This window comes from Cygnus atratus, chromosome 4 (assembly GCF_013377495.2).
Source record: "Cygnus atratus isolate AKBS03 ecotype Queensland, Australia chromosome 4, CAtr_DNAZoo_HiC_assembly, whole genome shotgun sequence".
NCBI classification, from domain to species: Eukaryota; Metazoa; Chordata; class Aves; order Anseriformes; family Anatidae; genus Cygnus; species Cygnus atratus.
The window spans coordinates 115,409-138,435 of NC_066365.1; the positions used below are offsets into that span (position 1 = coordinate 115,409).

At 40.5% G+C, this 23,027-nt stretch overlaps 1 protein-coding gene across 2 annotated transcripts in view; it reads right to left on the reverse strand.

Annotated features, from left to right (window-relative positions):
* The window catches only part of WDFY3 (WD repeat and FYVE domain containing 3), a 183,338-nt gene that overhangs the window by 72,994 nt on the left and 87,317 nt on the right, over window positions 1–23,027 (reverse strand). For both annotated transcript variants that reach the window (XM_050710491.1, XM_035539517.2), the window contains exons 13-21: window positions 21,042–21,499; window positions 16,457–16,634; window positions 15,188–15,402; window positions 13,508–13,620; window positions 9,206–9,437; window positions 6,673–6,773; window positions 5,367–5,585; window positions 2,317–2,498; window positions 629–860 (exon numbers count right to left, since the gene is read on the reverse strand). In XM_050710491.1, coding sequence (XP_050566448.1) covers window positions 629–860; window positions 2,317–2,498; window positions 5,367–5,585; window positions 6,673–6,773; window positions 9,206–9,437; window positions 13,508–13,620; window positions 15,188–15,402; window positions 16,457–16,634; window positions 21,042–21,499 — 1,930 coding nt within the window. The remainder of the gene's footprint in view (window positions 1–628; window positions 861–2,316; window positions 2,499–5,366; window positions 5,586–6,672; window positions 6,774–9,205; window positions 9,438–13,507; window positions 13,621–15,187; window positions 15,403–16,456; window positions 16,635–21,041; window positions 21,500–23,027) is intronic.

The following is a 23,027-nucleotide window of genomic DNA, read 5'->3' on the forward strand; positions in this document are numbered from 1 at the left end:
GAGGCATTCAAGAATCCATTGCCCCAGTTGCACATTTCCATACCTTTTCGCATTACAACCCCTTAAATTTCAAACAAGAATACTTACTGTAATGAAATCACCCAGAATTTTTTCCAATACGTGATTTAAAACTATCTGATGCACTATAATCCCTCCTGTTTCTTTTTTTCCCCTCGTCCCTCAATTGACTGATCTAGGCCCTACAAACAATTCTATTTCAAGACAGCTGTGTTTAAAGCACAGAACAAATGGCAGATTTGTAAATAAGCATGAGTGCTATCAATAAAAACTGACAAGTTCAAATGCCTTTCCAATTTCACTTTCTACAGATAAATACAATATACAGCATGAATAATAACAGCGTTTAAGTTTTCTAACTAGTTTAAAACCCAAGAGAGGAATACCAGCACTTCTATCATACCTCAGTATCAGAACCACCAGAAAAGTATGTTACGATGGTAATTTGGATTTATATCATCCCCTTCAACAACAGCTAATCTTCTTCACACGAACAGCTTTGCCTCTCTGCTACTGCATATTCTTTTTTCTCACTTCTTCTGTCAATATGCATGCAAAAGACTCAACTAAGTTGGATCAAGTTACATGTTACCACTGGAATTGTACTTACATGGTATGTATACTGCTTGAAAGCTTCCAACATAATTTGGTCCCAGCTCATAAATGGTGCTAACACCTGGGGCAGGCAAAACTTCCTCCAGGAAATGTGTAGGGCCCAAACGCCACACCAATGAAGAGAGCTGGCGCTGTGCGGGTGGTGTACCAATATAGGCATAGACAGTGCTGACTACAGGAGGATTAGCAGAACCAGAGCCACTAGGACTGCTGTGAATATAGTGAAGCTGTAAGGGATAAAAATACAGAAAATCTTAGTGAATTTACTGAGAGTGCTGGGGTACCATCAAAAGATAGCAGACAGATTAGAAATTCAGGCAAGCAATTTGCAAACCGAGGACATAAAAATGACTGGTATGTAATGCATAGTAGCCTGACAATATGGTAAAAGTTAGTGAAGAGCATTATCCAGAAGGTAAATGCAAAGATCAGAAGTTAAGTGGCTTTCAAATATGAAGGTGTGTATAGAAATACCGGATGAGAATGTGCGAGTTCCGTGCTTAAAAACGCTGAACAATGAGGCTGCATCATGCTTCTAAAACCATGGTCCTTTCTGACTGTCACTGTTGTTTTTTTTTTTTTTGAAAACCAGTACTACTACCTCAAAACCTTGTGTCCTTTCCCCCTCCTCCTTCAGCTTGTGAAAATATGCCTCAGACTGTTAACTAACACTGTTTTGTTGTCAAGTGGATACGTGATGAATTCAAATCAATAAGATTGTCTAACTGCTGTCTGACAAACATGGATAAAATGTATGTATGGATAAGATGCTGGCATATATATAATGGCAGCAAGAATTGTACGGGCATTTTCTATCTACCATGTTAAAATTCTATTACCAGCTATTGAATGTAGTTATATAAAGATATAATTAGCATACTATAGCAAGTAGCCTAACAAGTTAATATAATGCTCTATTGAGCAATTAATATAATGCTATATTGAGGTATACTAAAAGGCAAAATTTGCAAGGCAAAGTATCATTCTATGTATAACAGCATGCCAAGCTAACTAATTTGCACCCCATCACAGGATTAGCTTACTCCCTCCGTAGTGCCTAGGCCAGGTGCCAAACGCTCTTTTCGTTATCAGTAACAGGTCACGAATACAGAGCGTCTAGTGGAGAGGACCAGTGCTATTGCATGATTTCTGGATGTGGCCTCCTAGTTTGTTCCAGCTAATAACGAAACATTGACCTGTACAACTATATTTCATCCACATTCAACTAGTAACAACATTAAACATCTCAGTGGCAATCACGTGATAATGACATGCTATTTCTGGGGTTGCAAGATGGTTGGGAAAGGAACAACAAGGAGAAATTTAAAAATGTCTCTTACTTTGTAACCTCCCCCTCATTTGAAAGTTACGTATCTACTAGGTGGTCCTGGAATATGTCCTTTTTAGCTTTTTGTTATTGTTCTAACCTAGTCGTCAGCATAGCCATGCCACACTTGCTTCACATGCAATGCACCATGCCTGCTTGCCCTGAGCACTGCATTGCTCATCCAGTATCAAGTGTTCATTATGTTGCCCTGTTAACAGGACTAGGGCTGGGTCAAAGCTGTGTAGCGAGCAAAGATTGTTTTTTGCAAGGCTCCTCTTGTTTTGTACACAAATATATATGCACAGAGACGCGATCACTCCAACCAGTAAAAACGATAATGTCAGGATTTATTTTACCTTAACAGTGTTAACAAGCTGTCCATCAAGGTAGAGCGCAGCTGTGCTGTTCTTTAGCATGCCTTTACTCATGACCAGAAGTAGGTGATGCCACTGGCCTTCTGCAATGAGCTCACCACAGCGAAAACGGGCACAACAAGGAAGAATTTCGTAAAATGATGATTCTTCACTGAAGTCATCAACTAAAGGGAAAGTACCACTTAGTGAGCAACAGCAGAAATGTCATTAGTCTGTTTCAAGGTTTTTATGTCGTCAGACTTAATTCAAAAAAATCTACAGTGACATGTTAAAGCCAAAATTTCAGGAAGTACATACATAACAAAGTCACACAAATACAATTAAAATCATATGAATCAACACAGTTAACAAGATAGGAATAATCTTTTAAATATTGCCTTTAAATTTTCAAATACAAGAACTAAAAGAATTAATTTTTGAAAAACCATTCAGAGCACCTTATCACAGTTCAACAGGCTGAACTTCTCCAAATACTTGCATATAAGCCGACAAGTATAGTTTTGCTGGTATCAACAGCATGGTTTTTGCTGGTTCTGTTGGTTTTGTTTGTTTTTTTCCTCCTATATTTTCTCAGGATACTTCTATACTTTTGACAATTATATTTTACTTCTCCTCTTCTACCTTCCCATTGAAATTCTACATGTAATTCCTTTACTTATGTTTTTACTAACTTTCTAATGCTACCATTTAAGTCACAATGTTTCATCCCCTTTTTAGAGAAAAAAATTACAAAAGTAGTTTGCGGGAGATAACATACCACTCTAAACCTTCAAAGCTATTTTTCACCTAACTCACACTGTAGAGAGAAAGATACCCATACTTCTTGTACTTCCTCTTCACATATTTCCCAGCTCCACCATGGCTTCCTCCATGTGTTCCTCTCCAGGGACTGCAGAGGAACCTGTGCTCTAGACCCCGGAGCACCCTCCTGCTCCAACCTTAGTGTCTGCAGGGCTGTTTCTCACCATTACTTTTCCTTACCCCTCACTCCATGAAGTCTTTTGCCTTTTTTTACATGTGTTTTCTGGGAGGTACCATCAGCCTGGCTAATTTGATCAGCTGTCCTGCAGTGGGGACACCATGGAGGCAGCTGTGACCATATACGGCTGGCATGGGGCAGCCCTGGCCTCTTCCCACAGAGGCCACTCCCTGGACTTTGCTTAACAGTCCCATCAGTGGTGCCTGGGCCATAGAGCAGCCGACCTGAGGAGAGCAGCTTCTGCTGTGGGGCAAGGTGATGTGCACCCACTGCTCCATCGGCTCAATCACCTACCTGTGCACTGACAGCAGGATGGGTCAGAGAGGGATGCCTGCCTTTCAGCCAAAGGAGCCCATTCCCAGTGTCCCAGCAGGGGCTGCACATCCCACATTACTGACCACCCATCACTAATTATTCACCTACCTATACTCTTCACTGTTTCCCATGTCTTTCTTCACTAATGGCTGCTGAACTGCCTTCTGAATATTTCAACACACTTTAGTTCTCCATACACAATTTTTAAATTTCTCTAAAACGCATCCTTTGATTTCACACCAGAAGACATGATTAACTTGCAGCACTCAGGTTCGTTATTTTCTCCATTACAAACCAGAATCACCCACACTCTACTTGAAAGCCAAAAAAAAAAAAAAGAAAAAAGCCAAAGCTTGAAATTTCTACACTAGGGAACACTTCAACAGAACAAAACAGAAAGCAGGAGTTCTTCAGATCTCTCTTCATGCTTTCATGTTGAAGGAAAAGAATCCACTAATCCTCTTACTTCAGTAATAGAGCCTACCGGGAGGACACTTGTTTCTTTATAAATAGCACAAGGAAAACGGTAAGAGCAGAGTACTTAGAACTAACTTTCAGATACAAAAATAATCTTTCCTCAATTTATTTTTCTTCAGCCAAACACCTTCAAGCGCAATTGTTGTTCACAAAAAGAATCCTTAAAAACGCTCGCTTTATTCTCACAACAGACTGTCAGCACTTTTGATCCCGCATGCTGGTGGGCCTGTTATCTCAGTTCTTCAGGTACTGACCGTCTCAGGACTTGACAGTATATCACCAACTGCTACTAACTGTGACAGTGCAGCAGCCCACCACAACATAGTACCCCTTTCAACTAAAAAGGAGTCTCTGTAGTCAGAGACCTTCAGATCTTCTACGACAAAAGCTCTTCAAACCCAATCTCTTTTCAAGAGTTAGGCATATGGGCTTACAAACTAAAAACATACAATTTACTGCTCCAATGCAGGCTAAAGCAATTAATATGAATGTAAAACTATTTAATTCTTTCTTTTAAGAATTCGTTGTTTTTTTTTTTCTGAGAAAGAGAAGCTATCGCTATCTTGCTAATGTATAGTTTTAGTTATTCCCTTGTAAAATGGGTCTTCAGCTCAAGTTTAAGGTTTTGAGCAATGACTTGGAGCTTCTACTTAGAAGAGGAGAAATAATGTCCATGTCTGTTGATCATGACAGGAATATTCTATAACAGCCTGCTTAGGTTTTTGGACAAATTACAGTTGTCAAGAAAAATCTTTATTACTAACTGTTACTCAACAGGAAAGAACAGATGAAGTGTATTGGTCTGGTAAAGAGTTAAGCCTAAAACGCACAGGAGGCTTCTCCTCTCCCCTCGGCTCCTCCACAGTCATGACCCGTCAAAACTGAACATTTGGTTTGGGAGCTCTGAATAAGTACAAGGCAGGACAAAGGAGATGGCTGAACCTGAAGCCCCTGATCACACTTGATAGCTCTCCCTAGAAAATTCAGTGGCCTCACCAGCTTTGCTTTGCTCTTCATAGCACTTCATGTAATTTCAGTCCATCTCAGATGACAATTGAACCTACCAAGTCTTTCTGCAAACTGATCACAGCATTAAAACTTAAAGCAAATGACCGATTGCCTTCAAATAGCTGGCCAGTGAAGCTAGTCAAGCTGCAAGTTCTATCTCACACAATTTCTACACGCTAGACTTTCATTTAGTCTAGAAATCAAGCAATCCTAATATTGTCAGGATTAACAGATGACACAACACAACTCTTACCATAATTCTGAAGTAATTCTTCTTTAGTTGAAACAATTAGTGATCGGTCTTTTGCTGAGAGGACAATGGCAAGGCACACATAATGCTGCTCCGAGGAATTTGCACGCCGCACTACAGTAAGAAGTCTGACAGGATGGTTATTAGGAGGCGTACTAAAATGTTCAATGCAAAACCAAGTTGAGTAGCTTAAACCAGACGGCGGTGGGAAAAATCGTTCACCTAAGAACAAAAAGGAAAACTCATTATTTAGTTGGAGTAGCTACTACTAAGGACACCTACGTGTTCCTAATCCTTTTTTCCACAACAAACAGTTCAGTCCCTCAGCTGATACCAGTTACAACTTCTCAAGTTTTTTCCTTCGTGGAATTCAATGTTACTTCTTTTTCTGAGTGAAGCCTGGACAAAAAAAAAAATCACATCAAGCTCACTCAGAGGGGTTTCTTTCAAAATGAAGTAAATCAAGAATTGCATACTGTTCCCACCTACTCTAAAGACAAAAATCAAGTCTAAAGCTGCACTTGTTCAGAACGCCCAAGTTTCAGTTTCCTAGACCAAAAAAAAGGGGAAATAGGTCAGACCCTAAGAGAGGGTTAATATCATGATGAGATAGGTGTGACTCAATTAGACCCACCCAGCATTCCTTGATGAACATCTCTCTCCCACATCCACCTGACCCCTTTTTGTTTCTAGGGGAGCTCCCACAGAACAACGAAGAACTCGCAGAGATCAATTACTGTTTAACACTAATTCCACCTTACTGCAGTGAAACTTTAGCTTTGTTCTAAATACTTAACACTTATTTCAATTAATTGATCATGTTCAGTTAGCGCCACAGCATACCATAACGTATGTAACTACATCTGTAATAAATTCAGTAAAGAGTTCAGCAGAACTAAGCCACAAGGACAGCATTACAACCCATCCCATGTTTCTTCTGCTCTGACCACTTAAACACTGGTACCTCAACTTGTTTTTAACACAACCAGATTCTTTACACACAAGCGCATGAAAACACGAGACCAAAAGCAAAGGAGAACTGGCCACATACTCCTCTTTCTAACAATTTGACCTCCTGCTCAAAGCCTTGTATTTTCAAGTCATCATACATTTGTATTTTACATTACTTTTCATTCACTCAAGGGCAAAATTGACAGCAACAGAAACATCAAGATACACAAAGGTCTCAACTATTAATGTGCAACATCCAACACCATAACATCACTTCTTGTCTTATAAAGAAATAAAAGAGAACTAAACATCATCAGATAGAAAATACTGCTAACAGTAACAAGACTTGAATACTTACCAGTTCCGATACCACTGACAACTGCACCATCAATAAGTCCTGTTGTGACAGCGTTATTGGTAGGTGCATTATGGGGAGCCAAACTTGGCAAGAACAGGCAGCTGTTAAATACAAGATGAGCAACAAACTAGAGTTTATCAAAGTCAGTATAACCAGAGTTTAATACAAACAAAATACAGCCTAGAAAAACATACCATAAGCATATTATCACTCTCCTTGAATTTATGTGGAAATGACTCCTCAAGATTTCTCCTTGTGAGGTAAAATTATCTTCAGTACAGAGACTTTTGGCAGCATGTGTCTTTGGTGCAAAGGCACAAAGACTTATGCTTATGCTGCTCCATAGCATAAAATGTTTCGTCCTGTGGAACCATAACTCTCTTTGCAGCCTTCGAGATGTTCTGCTTTCTCTGAAAAACTCAGTTAGTCAAAGATTCAAAGGATTTGGGAGATGTCTAGTATGGTGTCCTTATTGCAAGTACGTTTACTCTCACAGTGAGGCCCTGTTTTGCAGAACTAGCTAAGTATAGTCCTTACAAGAGCCACCACTGCTGCAGACACAATGGGAACAGATATAAGGAGTTACTCCCCCAGATACCAGAGGATTTTATGAGCCCAGAGGGTTTCCCTGATCAGCCTACCCGTGGTGAAGTGAAATCCCATGGGAATCACCACTTTGTTACATATACTCTCAGTCCATTGTTCTGGTCACAGCTATCCTCATCTTGATTACAGTTCTCATCATACACTTGTTCCTTCATCCCTGAAAACGTCATTTGCAGGGCAAATCCCCTACCATCATTGGCATTACAAGCATTGCAGAGGTCCATCAAACAACTGTCAACTCTGTTGAGTTCATGAACCACCCTGGGGACTTGAAAGCAGACCAAAATACGTTTACATCTTTTGATTGATTAGGGCATCCTTCATAGGTGACCCAGTGAAATTACAAGGGGTAGCAGGTGCCTTATGTGGGTTACTTCTGGGTGTGCAAGCAGCAGCTACAAATCTCCCAGAGCAATCACAGTGGCAATTAATTTTGCAAGCCTAATTCAATTTGTTCTTAGGAGAAAAAGTTTCTCTCTTTTTGAGCAAATAGAGCAGAGCTTTGACCAACATTTGTTTTCAAAGTTAAGTCAGTCCCTAACTACACCAGATATGGAGTTGGTTACAAAACGTATATACTTCTCCACTACACAAAGCTCCAAAAGGAAGGCAGAGCACTGGAGTCCCAAAATACCCAGGCTAGTCTATGCTCTCACACCAGTCGTCCCTAATAAACTGGAACTTCAGCACTCAGAAGCAACTGGTTCTGTCAAAGGCCATATCAGAACAGAAAAAGACACAAGAAAAAGAGTAACCTAAATACTAGGTCTGGGAAGAAAATGACAAGAGAAATAATTTTGTCAGATGGTGCTGCTGCTGGTTCTATGAAACTGTAGAACAGTCCTGGAAAACAGATGATTTCTACCTTTTCCCAGAATTATCATAAAAACAGACTAAAGTGAAAAAGTTGAGGAGCTTCTCATATTAGAATTTGTTATGCTTTTGGGCTTCACACCATCTTCCATTATTGTTTGTTTGTACAACTAAAAACATCTTTCACAAAAATATTCTAGTCAAGATGTTTTCTCTTTTAACCAAGCTTCTGAGCAATTCAGAACAATTACTTATCATTCAGGATTTCATCCTCAACCATCTGACTTGAGTGCACCTGACAACACTGAACTCTGAGATACTGTTTTTCCAATTCTTTTCTGCCCATCTATGGATGAGGTCACAGGCAGTTAAGGAATACCTGTCTTCTCATAATCTCAGCCTGAATTTCAACAGCAATTCTGGAGATATTTAGTGCTTAGCGTGGGACAGAATGAGGATTTTCATTTTTTTCTTCTATGCCATTTTGGAAAATATTTGGCTTAAATATATGCTGACAAAGGTGTGATGTTTTAATCTTCTGAACAGTTGAGTTAAATCATGGTAGAAAAAGCAAGACATTGGTGACACCAGGTGCTACAATATAGAAGGAGTTAATAAGTGTTATATTCAGGCTACACCTCCAGTTAATTAACAATTTTTTCCAGTTATTGGGACTCAACATAGTTTCTACATGACATATCTATCTGCTTTTCCTACTTCCTCATTTCCAAGTTCTTCAGCAATTTTAAGCAGGTTTCAGAGCACCTGGGCCATTCAGACATTGGATGGAAATTCTAGCAGCTACTGTGTACAAGGGTATGTTATCATCCATTATAAAAGGCGCACAAAATCCAGATCCAAGACGGTACTATCAACATTTACATATATATGGGCTTACACTTGCACACATGGCAAGCAAGTATTGGCTTGAAGTCATTAATGACAGAATGGAAGTTTATGCATCATCAAGTATTCCTGTCTTTTCTTTAAAGAATCGTTTTGTTTCCAGTTTGAGAATAGTTGAGAATAGTCCTTTAAAAATTAGCATGAAAGAAGAAGGTAATGAAACATGGCACTGTGCCCTCTGCTCCTTGAGAGGCACGCGTTACCTTACCCGAACCCCTCGAGAGAGGTGTCGAATTCGATGAAGGCAGGAGTAAGGGATGATCCATGAAGCCTGATGTCATGTGGGGTTGTCATGGACACCAGGCACTTGACTCTCGTCAGGGGCACTGTGCTACCTTCTGCCGGCTTGAGCAGGCTCTTGCTTATCCGATAGTGGCTGTCTTCGTGCAAACAGAAGACGCTGTCCGAACCCAGACCTTCCATTGAGGTAACCATGCTATCTACAGTAAGAAGCCAAGAAACAAGATGTTGCAAAAAGGAGGCATTCACAGGCCATTGACTGGGACTGTTCAGGAACTGCTTCCAGTGCAACAGCTGAACAATCGATGTCAGTCAACTGGTTCAGCCTCTTGGTTAGGAGATTGGGAGTTGGGAAGCACTGATCTTGTTATGAAAACATTCAGCTGACATCAAGAGAGGAACATCTCATGCGCAGGACAGCACAGCAAGTCAGCGGTAATGCCAGAAACCGAGCCAACAACCCACCTCATTACTTCGCACTGGAAAGCATTCCTTCCGCAGGCCTTGGAAGCATTCCTGTTACGTGGCCTAACGAACAGGAAAACCTCTGCCTTGTGTTGGTCAGATGCAGCAGCTCTAAACTCAAAGTATCGGAGCTCAGAATAAGCAGGCAGGCTCAAAAAGCTCTGCCTAGTAATTTAACACAGTAACTGCTGGTATATCCAGAAAGCTAGCTTTGCCTTCCCTCCCCTGGGTTAGTAACTTTTCCAGCTCACATTTTCAGTTTTCACCATTTACTCCTCCCCTGCGCTGTAAAAATACCCTGCTAAACAGAAATACAGAAATGCAGGGCTGACGTAGAGACAATCTGAATCTCACTCGTCTCTTTTCCAATATACCTAACCTGATGACATCACACACACTGGAGGAATACAGTCACATTTTTCTACCTCAGAGATAGAAAAGAAAGTATCAGGGTTGTATACACAGTGGAGGGAAGGTATTGAATGCTTCTAGCTTAGCACCATCCAGGACACTTGCTAGTTCCTTACAAATAATTCAAACATTTCAATTAAAATAGTTTTAACAATGCTTTATGACTGGCCGTATGATGCAACAAGCCAATATCTAAAAATAAACATCACACGCTTTGGAGACTTAGCAATATTCTCCTAGTACTACCACCCACTGTGTCTTTCCTCTACTACATGAGTAGCTGCTCCCAAGCTTTACAACAGATGGATAATAAGAGGGAAGAGCAAGTGTGAAAGAGGGGATCAGACTGGCCAGAGCAATCCACTGATATTCAACTCAAACAGCCCATTACAGACATTCAGGACAGTTTACCAGGCTGATTCATTTAGTATCTGGAAAACAGATGTAATTATTCTAGTGTGATAATTGTAGCTGATGAGCCATTGCTGTATGAGGTATTCTATATGACGGATAGTGACAGGAAACCCCACAAAGGTGTAATGAACATTTTCACAGTATATGTGCATCTATCTATGATCTAACAATGCCTGTGGAGTATCCTGTCAAAATACATTGTTAATACATTCTCTCAAAGTTAACTACATAGAATCACAGAATCGTCTTGGTTGGAAGAGACCTCCAAGATCACCAAGTCCAACCTCTGACCTAACACTAACAAGTCCTTCACTAAACCATATCACTAAACTCTAAATCTAAATGTCTTTTAAAGACCTCCAGGGATGGTGACTCAACCACTTCCCTGGGCAGCCCATTCCAATGCCTAACACCCTTTTGGTAAAGAAGTTCTTCCTAATATCCAACCTAAACCTCCCCTGCCGCAACTTCAGCCCATTCCCCCTCATCCTGTCACCAGGCACATGGGAGAATAGACCAATCCCCACCTTGCTACAGCCTCCTTTAAGGTACCTATAGAGAGCGATAAGGTTGCCCCAGAGCATCCTCTTCTCCAGGCCGAACAATCCCAGCTCCCTCAGCCGCTCCTCATAAGACTTGTTCGCCAGACCCCTCACCAGCTTCGTTGCCCTTCTCTGGACTCGCTCGAGCACCTCCATGCCCTTCTTGCAGTGAGGGGCCCAAAACTGAACACAGTACTCGAGGTGCGGCCTCACCAGAGCCGAGTACAGGGGGACAATCACTTCCCCAGCCCTGCTGGCCACGCTGCTTCTTATGCAAGCCAGGATGCTGTTGGCCACCTGAGCACACTGCTGGCTCATATTCAGCTGACTATCTACCAATACTCCCAGGTCCTTCTCTGCCAGGCAGCTTTCCAACCACTCATCTCCCAGCCTGTAGCGCTGCTTGGGGTTGTTGTGCCCCAAGTGCAGGACCCGGCACTTGGCCTTGTTGAACTTCATACAGTTGGCCTCAGCCCATCGGTCCAGCCTATCCAGATCCTCCTGCAGAGCCTTCCTACCCTTGAGCAGATCGACCCACGCAACTAACTTGGTGTTGTCTGCAAATTTACTGAGGGTGCACTCGATCCCGTCATCCAGATCATCGATAAAGATATTGAAGAGAACTGGCCCCAGTACTGAGCCCTGGGGGACGCCACTAGTGACCGGCCTCCAACTGGATTTGACTCCATTCACCACAACTCTTTGGGCCCGGCTATCCAGCCAGGTTTTAACCCAATGATGCGTACGCCAGTCCAAGCCAAGGGCAGCCAGTTTCTTGAGGAGAATGTTGTGGGAAACAGTGTCAAAAGCCTTACTGAAGTCAAGGTAGACCACATACACAGCCTTTCCCTCATCCACTAAGCTTGTCACTTTGTCATAGAAGGAGATCAGGTTCGTCAAGCAGGACCTGCCTTTCATAAACCCATGCTGACTGGGCCTGATCTCCTGGTTGCCCTGCAAGTGCCGCGCGACGACACTCAAGATAATCTGCTCCATGAGCTTCCCTGGCACCGAAGTCAGACTGACAGGCCTATAGTTTCCTGGGTCCACCCTCCAGCCCTTCTTGTAGATGGGCGTCACGTTTGCTAGCCACCAGTCGACTGGGACCTCCCCTGATAGCCAGGATTGCTGATAAATGATGGAAAGCGGCTTGGCCAGCTCTTCTGCCAGTTCTCTCAGTTCCCTCGGGTGGATCCCATCCGGCCCCATCGACTTGCGCACATCCAAGTGCTGTAGCAGGTCGCCAACCATTTCCTCATGGATTATGAGGGCCACATTCTGCTCCCCATCCCCTTCCACTAGCTCAGGGTGCTGGGTATCTAGAGAACAACTGGTCTTGCTGCTAAAGACTGAGGCAAAGAAGGCATTAAGCACCACAAAGAAGGCATTAAGCACCCATGACTAAACATGACTAAAACCAAAGCTGATTTTTTTAATTTTTTTTTTTTCCCAAGGATGGTGTGACTGTTCTTTTTCATTAAAACCTTTATTTTACCACACACGTAAAATGTAACATGGTTACCACATAATATTAAATATCTAAATTTTAATACATTAGGAAAGTAAGCATATTGAAAACGAGCAATGAGGGAAAACGTAAATATCTGTTATGAAAAAATACTGAATGGTTAAAAAAGGAAATTGCTGAATTTTAAATAATTCAGAGTGGATGCCCCCAATCCAACTTTTACCTCTTTTTGAGAAATAATTATGAAATTGAGATTCTGCCATGTTTTTTTTTGCTGGGTTAGTTTTAAACTCTCCGTATTTCTTTCTCATTACTAGTGATGCTAATGGTGATTCAAGTTCTAGAACCTAGCAAAAATCACCACAGTGGCGCTTGCATGTAGCAGTTTCAGTTACTTTATCTGCCACTTCGCTGTAGCTGTGAGAGAGACTACACAGATGTCATGAAATGATGTGCACATAAAAGCATCTGAGAATATTTTTTCGTTTTACTGTTAAATAACTACCATCTCGGCATTTACTAAAGACCTAAAAGCAATCTACTATCATGGAATCACAGAATCTGCTCAAGCAGGGCCACCTAGAGTACTTAACCCAGGAGCACATCCAGGCAGCTTTTGAGTATCTGGAAGGAGGGGAACTCCACAACCTCTCTGGGCAACCTAACAACTTGTACCAGAACTCCATCACCTTCCCAGTAAACAAGTGCTTCATATTTAATAGTTAACATTCGTAAAACCAGAAATTATCATTACCTCACTGGATGTGTATGAAATAAATTACCATGGTCCCTCCATGTTTAATTCTAATCTAACTGTCCTGTTGATTTCACATTCACACAAGGCTGGGGCAAAGTGAGGTCCTTCTGCATGTTTATCTATGCTTTTTTTCTTCTTTTTCTTTTTTATGTAAGTATGCAATTGAGGGATATGATTGATGATTACACAAATTTCTAGTACTTCAGCACTTACTTCTCATTTCCGGTTCAAAACTCAGTGAGCTTGGTTTGTGCACTCGGTACTGCTTCAACAGCTTTTTGTCCCAAGCGCCGCAATTTAAAGGATTTCCCAAGCATAAAAATTCCCTAGGAAAGAGGATTAAAAAAATTACAAATCGTATTGTAAAGATTTTAACCCAGAACGTCACCAAACCAAATAAAATGCCACTCAAACAAGAAGATGACAATTACTTGTATTAAATAGATTTTTAATCAAGAAGATGAATAAAGTAATGAATAATTCCAATAAACACACTTGATCCATTTGGAACAATTCAAATTTTGAAGACATACTATCAAAAGTTGCCCTTATTTCAAGGATTATTTCATTGCCATTATTTCAATAGTTGAACAAAGCACGCAATTTCTTGGCAATAAGGCTACCGCATTCTTAGGGGTGAGCATCAGGATGCTCCCTGTTGCACACCCAGCAAGCTGAGCTCACCTATAAGGACAGGCCACAGGCTGACGTGAGAAAGAGACCTGTGCATTGATTAACCCATCTGTCCCGTTTTAGGTAGAGGATAGTTTCACAGCTACCAACATCTGCGTTTATGTATTTCTCTAATGTCTGTATCTACAGTTATCTGTATTACCCATATCTATGGTTTGGGGAAGATGAAGTCCCTGCGATGAGACTTACAACACGCATGCTCACTGCAGGATGGTTTCCAGTGCCACAAGATGTCACTGAAGGGAACAGACAAGTTGTTCTGGCTATAAGTCAGCCACTTAGCAGCCCCCAGGAGATTATAAAATTAAACCCTTCCTTATGCCAGTTGAGATCCAGCAAGCAATTCAAAGTATCATAATGCTGCATGTGTACTTATCAAAGGGTTCCAAATACGCTCACGACAAACTTTTCAAATGTGCTTCTCTAGAAGCAGCACAGATGTAAAAACATCCAAGATGTTTTTAAAATGTTTATAAATTTTTTAAAAGATGAACTTTTCAAAGCTATGCATCACTACGCATCATTACAATTTATGCAAATTATTAACCTAAAGCCACTTCTTTTACTTATCCTTTGTCTGTTCTCAGAAAATGTTACTTCACAACAGAGTTTGTCCCAAGTAAGGCCAGACAGCGCTACCAAAGTTGAAGAGGAAGGCAGCAAGCCCAACTCTTGCTACAAAGGCTTGATTTTTCCAGACATTTCTTCTATAGCAATCCTACATTCCCTTCACACAAAGTAAAGGGCCAAATCAAACAGCTAGCCTGAAACTTTTGTTATCTGAGATATTTAACACTGCACAGAATCTAGGAATCAATTCCCTTCTATGGCAGTGTCGTTTTACATTCATCGTGTTTCCTCCTCCTAACAACCTGGCCAGGAACTGCATTTTGGATAGCTACTCGTTATTTGCAGGAAGGAAAGAATTACAGAAGTTCAGTGCAACCTCTGTGGAAAAAAATAAACATATTTCCCCACCACCACACTCCTCCTTCCCCTGGTGCCCAACATCTCCAGGGTTACATGGCAATTAACAGAAGCGAGACAGTGTATTTAAGGAAATATAAAACAGGATTCTGTGCCATCACTACCACACAAGGTCGTTTATGCTCTCTAACAATCCAAGCTATTTACAGCCAGCCAGCCACAATGCAGGCACAAGGGCTCAGCTCTGCGGGACTTCAATGGCATCTTTCTGACCTCAGCACCATCGGCTGCAGGGCCTGGGAAGACAGTCTTTCAAACATCCTCTGAAGCGGGGGATGCAGCAAATGGTCCTCATCAGCCAGAGCGGCGCTGCATCTTTGTAGAAGTCGTGCATGGAGCCCGGCTTCGCACATGACTTGCTGGTTTCTCTCTGTATGCACGAGAGATTGCAGGATATTGGCCACTGCTAGCTGGAGGTCCAGCGCATGCTGAAAAAAAGGAAAAAGCATAGCAAGTTGAGAGGACACAAAAAGAAAAGACAAATAGAAGGAAGCCCTTATGCATCATAATTAAAGGAAAACTACCCTTAAGCAATTGATACACAAAACATCCTGTCCTTAGATGCATGTGCATCTTGCAGGAGCGATGAACCCTTCCATCATTTTCTTTTTCTGAAGAGAAAAAAAAATCAGTGATATGAAGGACTACCACGGCCCTTGTGAAGAAAAAAAAAAAAGGCTACTGATGGTTACTCTAACCTCTGCTTTCCCCAAGAGAAGAGAGTCAGTTTAGAATCTGCTTAAAGTGCACTAAATTATTTTTCTGACAGAGAAGCTATTTCTACTAACCTATCAGCATTATTATCTCTAGAAAACAAGGTACACGCTACATAACAGCCAAATTAAAACCCTGAATACACAAAACCTCCATGCTCATCACCAGTAGAGGACAACATAAAAGGCCTTGCAAATTCTTGTAAACTTGTCAAAGTTTTTTTTTTTTTTTTTTTTTTAAAAAAAGCGTTCTTCAGGGAAGTCATCTCAAATATAAAACATTAAAGTAAGTTTTTTGCTAAAAACTTGCAACAAATCCCTCACATACAAACTACCAGTAGGGGTTTGGGATTGGGAATTGTACAAAGCAGGTAGTACCATTCAGAGACAGAACTTATTCCAGATATTTCAAACAGATCGTATGTACCGAGCTATAATGTCCAACCCCACGTCCTCCATGTACTACACATTAGGGCAAACAAGAACTCATCACAATGCTTGGAAGCATATCTGACAGCCATTTCAGACAATATTTTTGAACTTATACATCTTTGCCAGGCATTTGAAAGAAATAAGCGAATCCAAGCTAACACAAGAAAATGATTTGTATCAGACCTCTTCCTATATAATCAACTACATAATTGATAATTCTGTGAAACATATTAGCTTCTTGGCATGAATTAAGTTTACACCACCTCTTTTCTACTTTCTGTAGCCATCCTTTAACCTAGTCTCTCTCAAAGCTGAAGAAAGCAGATTTTTTCCCTACCTCTGGGTGTGTAGTTGATCCAACAGAGACCAGGAGATCCAGCATTGCAAGCATAGCACCAGGGTGGATAACAACTACGTCAGAGCTTTGCACAGACGTGGAACCTGTCTGGAGTTTCACATCAGGTATGTTTTTCTGAGGGCAAACAGGAGGCGTTGAAACAGAATGATATGCGTGCCTGCAGGACAGAAAAACAAATCACCATTACAACCCCCATGTACTACCAGCTTTGCATTTTATTTTATTCTTCAACAGCTGCTGTGAAGTTAGACTGGTATGCAGACATTATTCCTCTCGCTCCCCTTCCCTCAGGTCAACATCCCAAGCACCTTCTTCTTCTCAAACCCATTGGAAGTGTTTCCCCAAAGACAACCTGGAGGACTCTCAATTTACTGCGATCAAGTGCCCTCCGGAGTCATCTGTTCCCTAGGTGCTATGCAGCCTACAGAACATAAAAGTTGCCTAATCTCTTCCTTGTTTTCATCCTAGTTGCAGTGGCAGCACACAGAAGCTACCACCCTTCCTGTTCTCTGGAAGGGATTCAGCTTGCAACACAGTAATCCCCGTTTTCTTTAACAAATACTTATAAAAGACACCAGCAAACAATTGTAGGCAGCCTCAAACTAACCTACAGGAACCAAGTTTGTCTTGGTGCACAATCCTGCCAGCAGCCCATGTGTTTTTAGCCTTCCAACAACTGTTATAACAATCTCGTTTTATACCAATCTTCTTTATTGTATATATAGACCAAGTATTTATCATATATACTTATTTCTAAGAAGGAAAACATACATCTTATGCAACAGTTTAATTGAGAATCAAGTACTGCTTGCCATGTTTTCAGAAAGTGAATCCAGCTAAAAAAGGGTCTCCTGTCTATCACATCAGCGAAGAGAACCATTTTGTCCTTCCTGCTCTCAGTGATGGAGATGTAACTTCAGCAGAAACAACACTCAGACTCTGTGCCCAGCCATTAGGCACTTCACAACAGGAAACCCTTTTTTTTTTTCCCCTGACAAAAACAGGACACAATGGGTGTGGGGATGGCTGCAAGTACAGTTCTGTCCTGAACATTTTGATGGCTGCCTCTTGACCACACAAACCAACAAGAAACAGCAACACCATGTGGATTTAAAGCCAGAAGCACTGGTTAGCTTAGCTTAAGATGGGATGCTAGTTAACACAGCACAATCTTCCTGTACTGTCCAGAAAATGGGCTGGATGAAGAGAGTTTCAACAATAGCATCTCCGTCATAAAGATTATTGACAGCTCTACAGAAATTTGCCTACTGGAACAACCCAAGAGCACTTGTTACAAAGCGCATTTTTCAAGATGAAATTTCTGATGCTTAACTCCTTTAGCTAACACTTGCATTGCACACGGAATAGTATGACAGGTTTAAGAAAAAAAAAATGTATCTGTCCAAATCAATTTTCCCAAGTATTTCCACAAACTCTCTTCCACTAATGTTTCAAACAAACTTCTCTAGCAGACTTAGTGCTTGAAATACCAGGTAGGTAGAAGTAGTCTTGGTTTTCCCTTTGAAACTTAAATGTGATTAAGAAGAGCAGAACAACTTGTCACTACTATCGCTCACAGAAAGCATCTTAACCCTTTTCACTTACTTAATGCCGAGATGGAAATATGGGCCATTTTTTTCATGCATCCTAGCAGCAGTACTTGAGCAAAAATCTTCCCACCCACATCTGAACAAGAAAACTGTTGCCTCTTTACAACATCACCTTGAGAGCCTCAACACACAATTTACAGGATACAATTCAAAAACCTGCTTGTATTTAGCAAAGCTCTTCAGTCTAATGAAATCCCACTCCAAGATGCTCTGTAAGAACAAACTTCCATCTACTTTTAAGCATAAATTTTACTTGTACATGTCCTAACCATCACTATCACATCAACCTCATTAAATACACTTGGAAACTATAATACAGCAGTACAGGGAGATCCGAATAAAACTCCAAGTTGATACTCACTATGATTCACAAAAAAGCAGATGGTCCTCACCTCAAACTGCCTGCCTTTCAACACTGCATACAATGAACTGGGAAGGGGATACCCATCACAACCAGACAATTTGTTTTTCTGTCAGCAATATAGCCAAAAGGCATAACCTAAAAGCAAACATTATTAAGTGCATGTTTTGCACAGCATTTTAAAATACACTAACTTCCCTATGTAGTTTTCCATATAAGAAGTACTTGCATAAAAACAGGGAAAACAATTCAAAAGCATTTCCCCAAGCAGAGAAAAGAACTCTCAAAATTCTGCCAAACTGTTGATCAAATGTTATCCACCAATGTGTCAGCACCGACTGCAAAAAAATTCATTTACCCATGCTTATACATTACTCATATCACCCCTTTAGGGAGGGAAAGGAAGCACTAGACAAGGTAAAAAGCCCATCTGACTGTTATGAATGACCACCCTAACAAGCCATCAACCTTCGGACTGAAAGTACCTCTTCCTGAAAAAAATTAGTCAGGGGAAAAGAAATCCTGCTGTATTACTTGATCGACTAGCCTTGTCTGAACTTCTTCGAGCTGCTCCTGATAGTGTCATTTATACCTCCCTTAGACCACTTCTTATGCAGACCTTGTTGGTTTTCAAACAGGAGCTTAACTCCAAGTGATTCAAGTGTATGGAGATATTTGGATGTCATGTATTGGCATCACTACCTACAATTTGCTATGAAACATACCTTTATGTTTATTTTACCCAGTAAATATAAAAGTGAAAACACACCTCATAAATAATAGCCACTTCAGAGAAAAAAGAAAATGAAGAAACAACAGTGAGAAACCAGAACTGAGATCAACTGATCTTAAAAGGTTCGGTACCTTTTCCTGGACAAAGCTGGCGTACCCCAGGGAGAGGGGAGAGAAGTCTCATTTGTCAGGCAAGGAGGGATCTGTTCTGCACGACTACAGACAAAACGGACAGGGGTAGGACAGAGAGGTTAGAGAAGAAACCAGAGGCCAAAAGCTTGTTAGTTTTCCACAACCATCACCAATGAAGTCTTTTCTAGGATCTGTTCTTCAGAAAGAACACGGATGACAGAGGACGCTACTGAGCGACATGCACCAGGTGAACACGCGGACATGCAAAGCATATCCTTGCTGCGTGGCATGACCCTGCAGCACTTGGTCAGTATTCGCAGAGTTTATCAACACAATCACGCTAGCAGAACAGAACATTTTTACATCAGACAGCGGAAATGAAGGAAAAGTAAAGCCTGAGCAAGTACGATCAATGTGGTTAAGAGATAAAATCAACATGAACTTCACAAGAACTGAGCATCAGAAAATTGAAGAAGGGAAAAAGCAGTCACTGAAGATGACAGCAAAAGTAAAAAAGGAAATTAACGATGTAGCTTATGCCCAAGCACTATGGGATTTACTTACCCCATTGAATCCTCATACTCTACTGTTAGCCAGTATTACAATTTACTAAAGCATGTGCAACACATTCTTAATACACGTTTTCCTCCCTCAAACTGAATGTTTTAATAATCTTTCAAAATGAGAATAAGAAATTCATTTATTTATTTGGTTGGTGGTTTCTTTGTTTTGTTTTTGTCACTGTTGTTTTGTCTTTTTTTAAACTACAAAAGATGATTTGATACTTTGGAAGCAAATTTTTCATAAACAAAACCATGATTTTGGTATGTTACTAGTCACCTACTTGAAGAAAGCCTGACCAACCTGCAGATCTACTAGAATTTCACCATACACATTCACACCTGCCATGCTTGGAAAATCAGATCCTTGGTTTGATTCTAAATGCAATGGCACATCTTTGAGAAAATAGAGTTATGTTCATTAATTAGCTGGGGTGCAGAACCTACAAGGCCCCACATATAAAGCCTATGTCTGTATTCTACTTCTTAGTACCTTGTATCTTAAGTGAGAATTACCTTCAGACAAGCAAATCTTAAACACGTGCTTCAATACACTTTGTTGTCATTTTTGAATCAACCTAAAAGACATGCATTACTTTTCATTCCTTATGTCAGGTGTCACTAAATTCTACCTGCTTAACTCTAGGACTGTCTCCCATTACATTTTTAAAACAATTTCAGGCTAGGTAGAGCTTTGTAGAACATGCCTATCCATCTAAAACAAAGTAAATTCATCATATTATCCAGTGACTTATTTTCCAGTCCCATATATCAAAGCAAACAATAAGTTAAGGTGTCATGTTCAACAACCTATTTTTCATTTGACTTAATAAATGCATAAAGTTCCAGTCGTTCTATATGACAGAGCAACCAAGTAGTCTGCCTATCAACCAATGGGCTGCTTAAACTCAGCAAATATAATCACAAACTGACATCTATATTTTAATTGCTATCATAACAAAAACATTCAACATCAGAGGGAATATTGCATACCCTTGAGAACACCAGCAAGCTAAGTCAATATTTGGTCAGATGCAGACACCTTATTCCTCTCACTGGAGTAAAGGAACAAAGAAATAGATTAAGATGGGTATATAAAAGCTTGCAATGAAGACATTTGAAGGAAACTATTTAGGGGAATACCAGGGAAAAAACAGCAAAGGTCATACCTGTCAAAAGAATCTGTTGCTACCTTGTAGAGGTAAATAAAAAGTTTGCTGCAGTGTCTTAACATAGGTGAGACAGAATCCAGGGATATTAGGTCATCCTCCAATAGTCTTTGAAATAGTTGTGTATTTGAAGGAAAGACATTCAATGGACTTATTTTTCTTGAGTCTGAGAAGCAGCCAAGCAAGCGAACAGCATCTGCCAGTTTTTCATACTGGATCTCTGTTTTGAAGAAATGAGAGTTGGCTGGCTCGTAGCGCATTGCTGCAGTCAATGTGCAGAACACAGTGTGGAGCAGTTCAAACACTTGATTCTGGTTTACTTTCTCCCAGCCATTCTTCGGCGGTGAGCACAAAGATTTTTCCATAGCAACAAGCAGAGACGTGACATACACAAATCCACCAACTTTTCTAAAAACAGTTCTTGTGCGGTGGCTCTCTCTTAGCACGGAGAGTAGGGCCTACGGACAAAACAAACCATCAAAACAAAGAAGAAAAAAAAACCTGCAGCATTACTAATAGCTTGAAAAAAAGACAGGAATGTTTTATTTTGAGATACAAGCAAAATTGTTAGTATTTGTCAGAATTCGGTAACGCATCAAGTCTCCAGAGATCTTTGTAAGAGTCCATGTCATCAAGAGGTTACAAAACAGAAAGACAGAGATTGGAGGAAGAAGCAAAGCATTAGCCCTAATTTAGAAATTAGATACTAAGGATGTAAATGATCCAGCCAACAAAAAAGGCTTGACTACATCTATAATGGACCCAAAATCGCCAAGTAATTCTCTGCCTTACCACTAAGAGAATACAGCTGTTAGAGAGGCATCTGCTCCGCCATCATACTTCACAAACAATTTGAAACAAGAGCGGGAAAACTACTGCCTGTAGCTACGAGAAATCAAACCACTTAAAACCTTGGAGAACACTAACATAGGTTGTAAAAATATATAAAGTATAAGCACCTGGACTAGGTACTACAGGCAGTCAAACATAACACAACAGCAAAGATTTAGCAAAAAAAAAAAAGCACAAAAATTCTTAGTTTCAGCCTTTCTCTACAATGAAACCCATAAATCTTTGGGCTGAATGAAACATAGCTTTAAAAGAGCAGTCAATCAAAAATAACCTGAGAGGGAAACAAATATGTAGAAAATGTTACTGGCTGAATGAACACAAGGCCACAGTATGCGTGAATGTAGAATAATAATAATAAAAAAAGTATCACAGAATAATATAAATATCTCTGTGAAACCAGGCTGAATGGAGGCAGGTACAAATCCCACCCAACCAAAACAAGCCAGTTGTCACGGGAAGTTCGACCCACATGTGAGTAATGAATACCAAAAAAAATCCTTTCCATAAAGGATCACAGACAGTAGAAAACCATCACTGGTACAAGAAACTAGGCTAGAAAAATAATAAGTCTTCCACGACCCAGTGTGTTATTTCTTCAGAATCATGCTGTTTTGAGGAGTAGTGAAACAGACTGTTTTTCACTCCTTTGAGGGCATTATCTCATTTTCCCTGCCAAACCTGGATAATAGTTAGGGTCATATCACTGCACCCTTCTGGGCTGTCAGTTCCATCACCAAAGCTTCTGAACACAGGACAGACGGCAGGCAAAAACAACAACAGGTCAGACAAAGAGTCAGGAACCTTGACATACTACCTTAAATCCACTGGGAACTACAGTAATTTTTCTCTGCCCTTAAGTATAATGAATGAGACATACTTAAAAATTAGTGAAGACACTGATATACAAAACATGTAAAATGACTCGTTTTATTACCTTTCCTTTTTCTCTTTTAGAATAGTATTAGGCTGCTCATCAGCTAGAGAAATATTGCAGCTCCTTGTAACAGAGATGAACTTAAATGTGTGAGTTCTCTCCAGTAAAACTCATTTACTTATTACTACTTGCCATAGTTTTTCTACCCTCATACCATAATATGTTAATTTTAAAAATAGCATTAGCTATTTTGAGAAGAA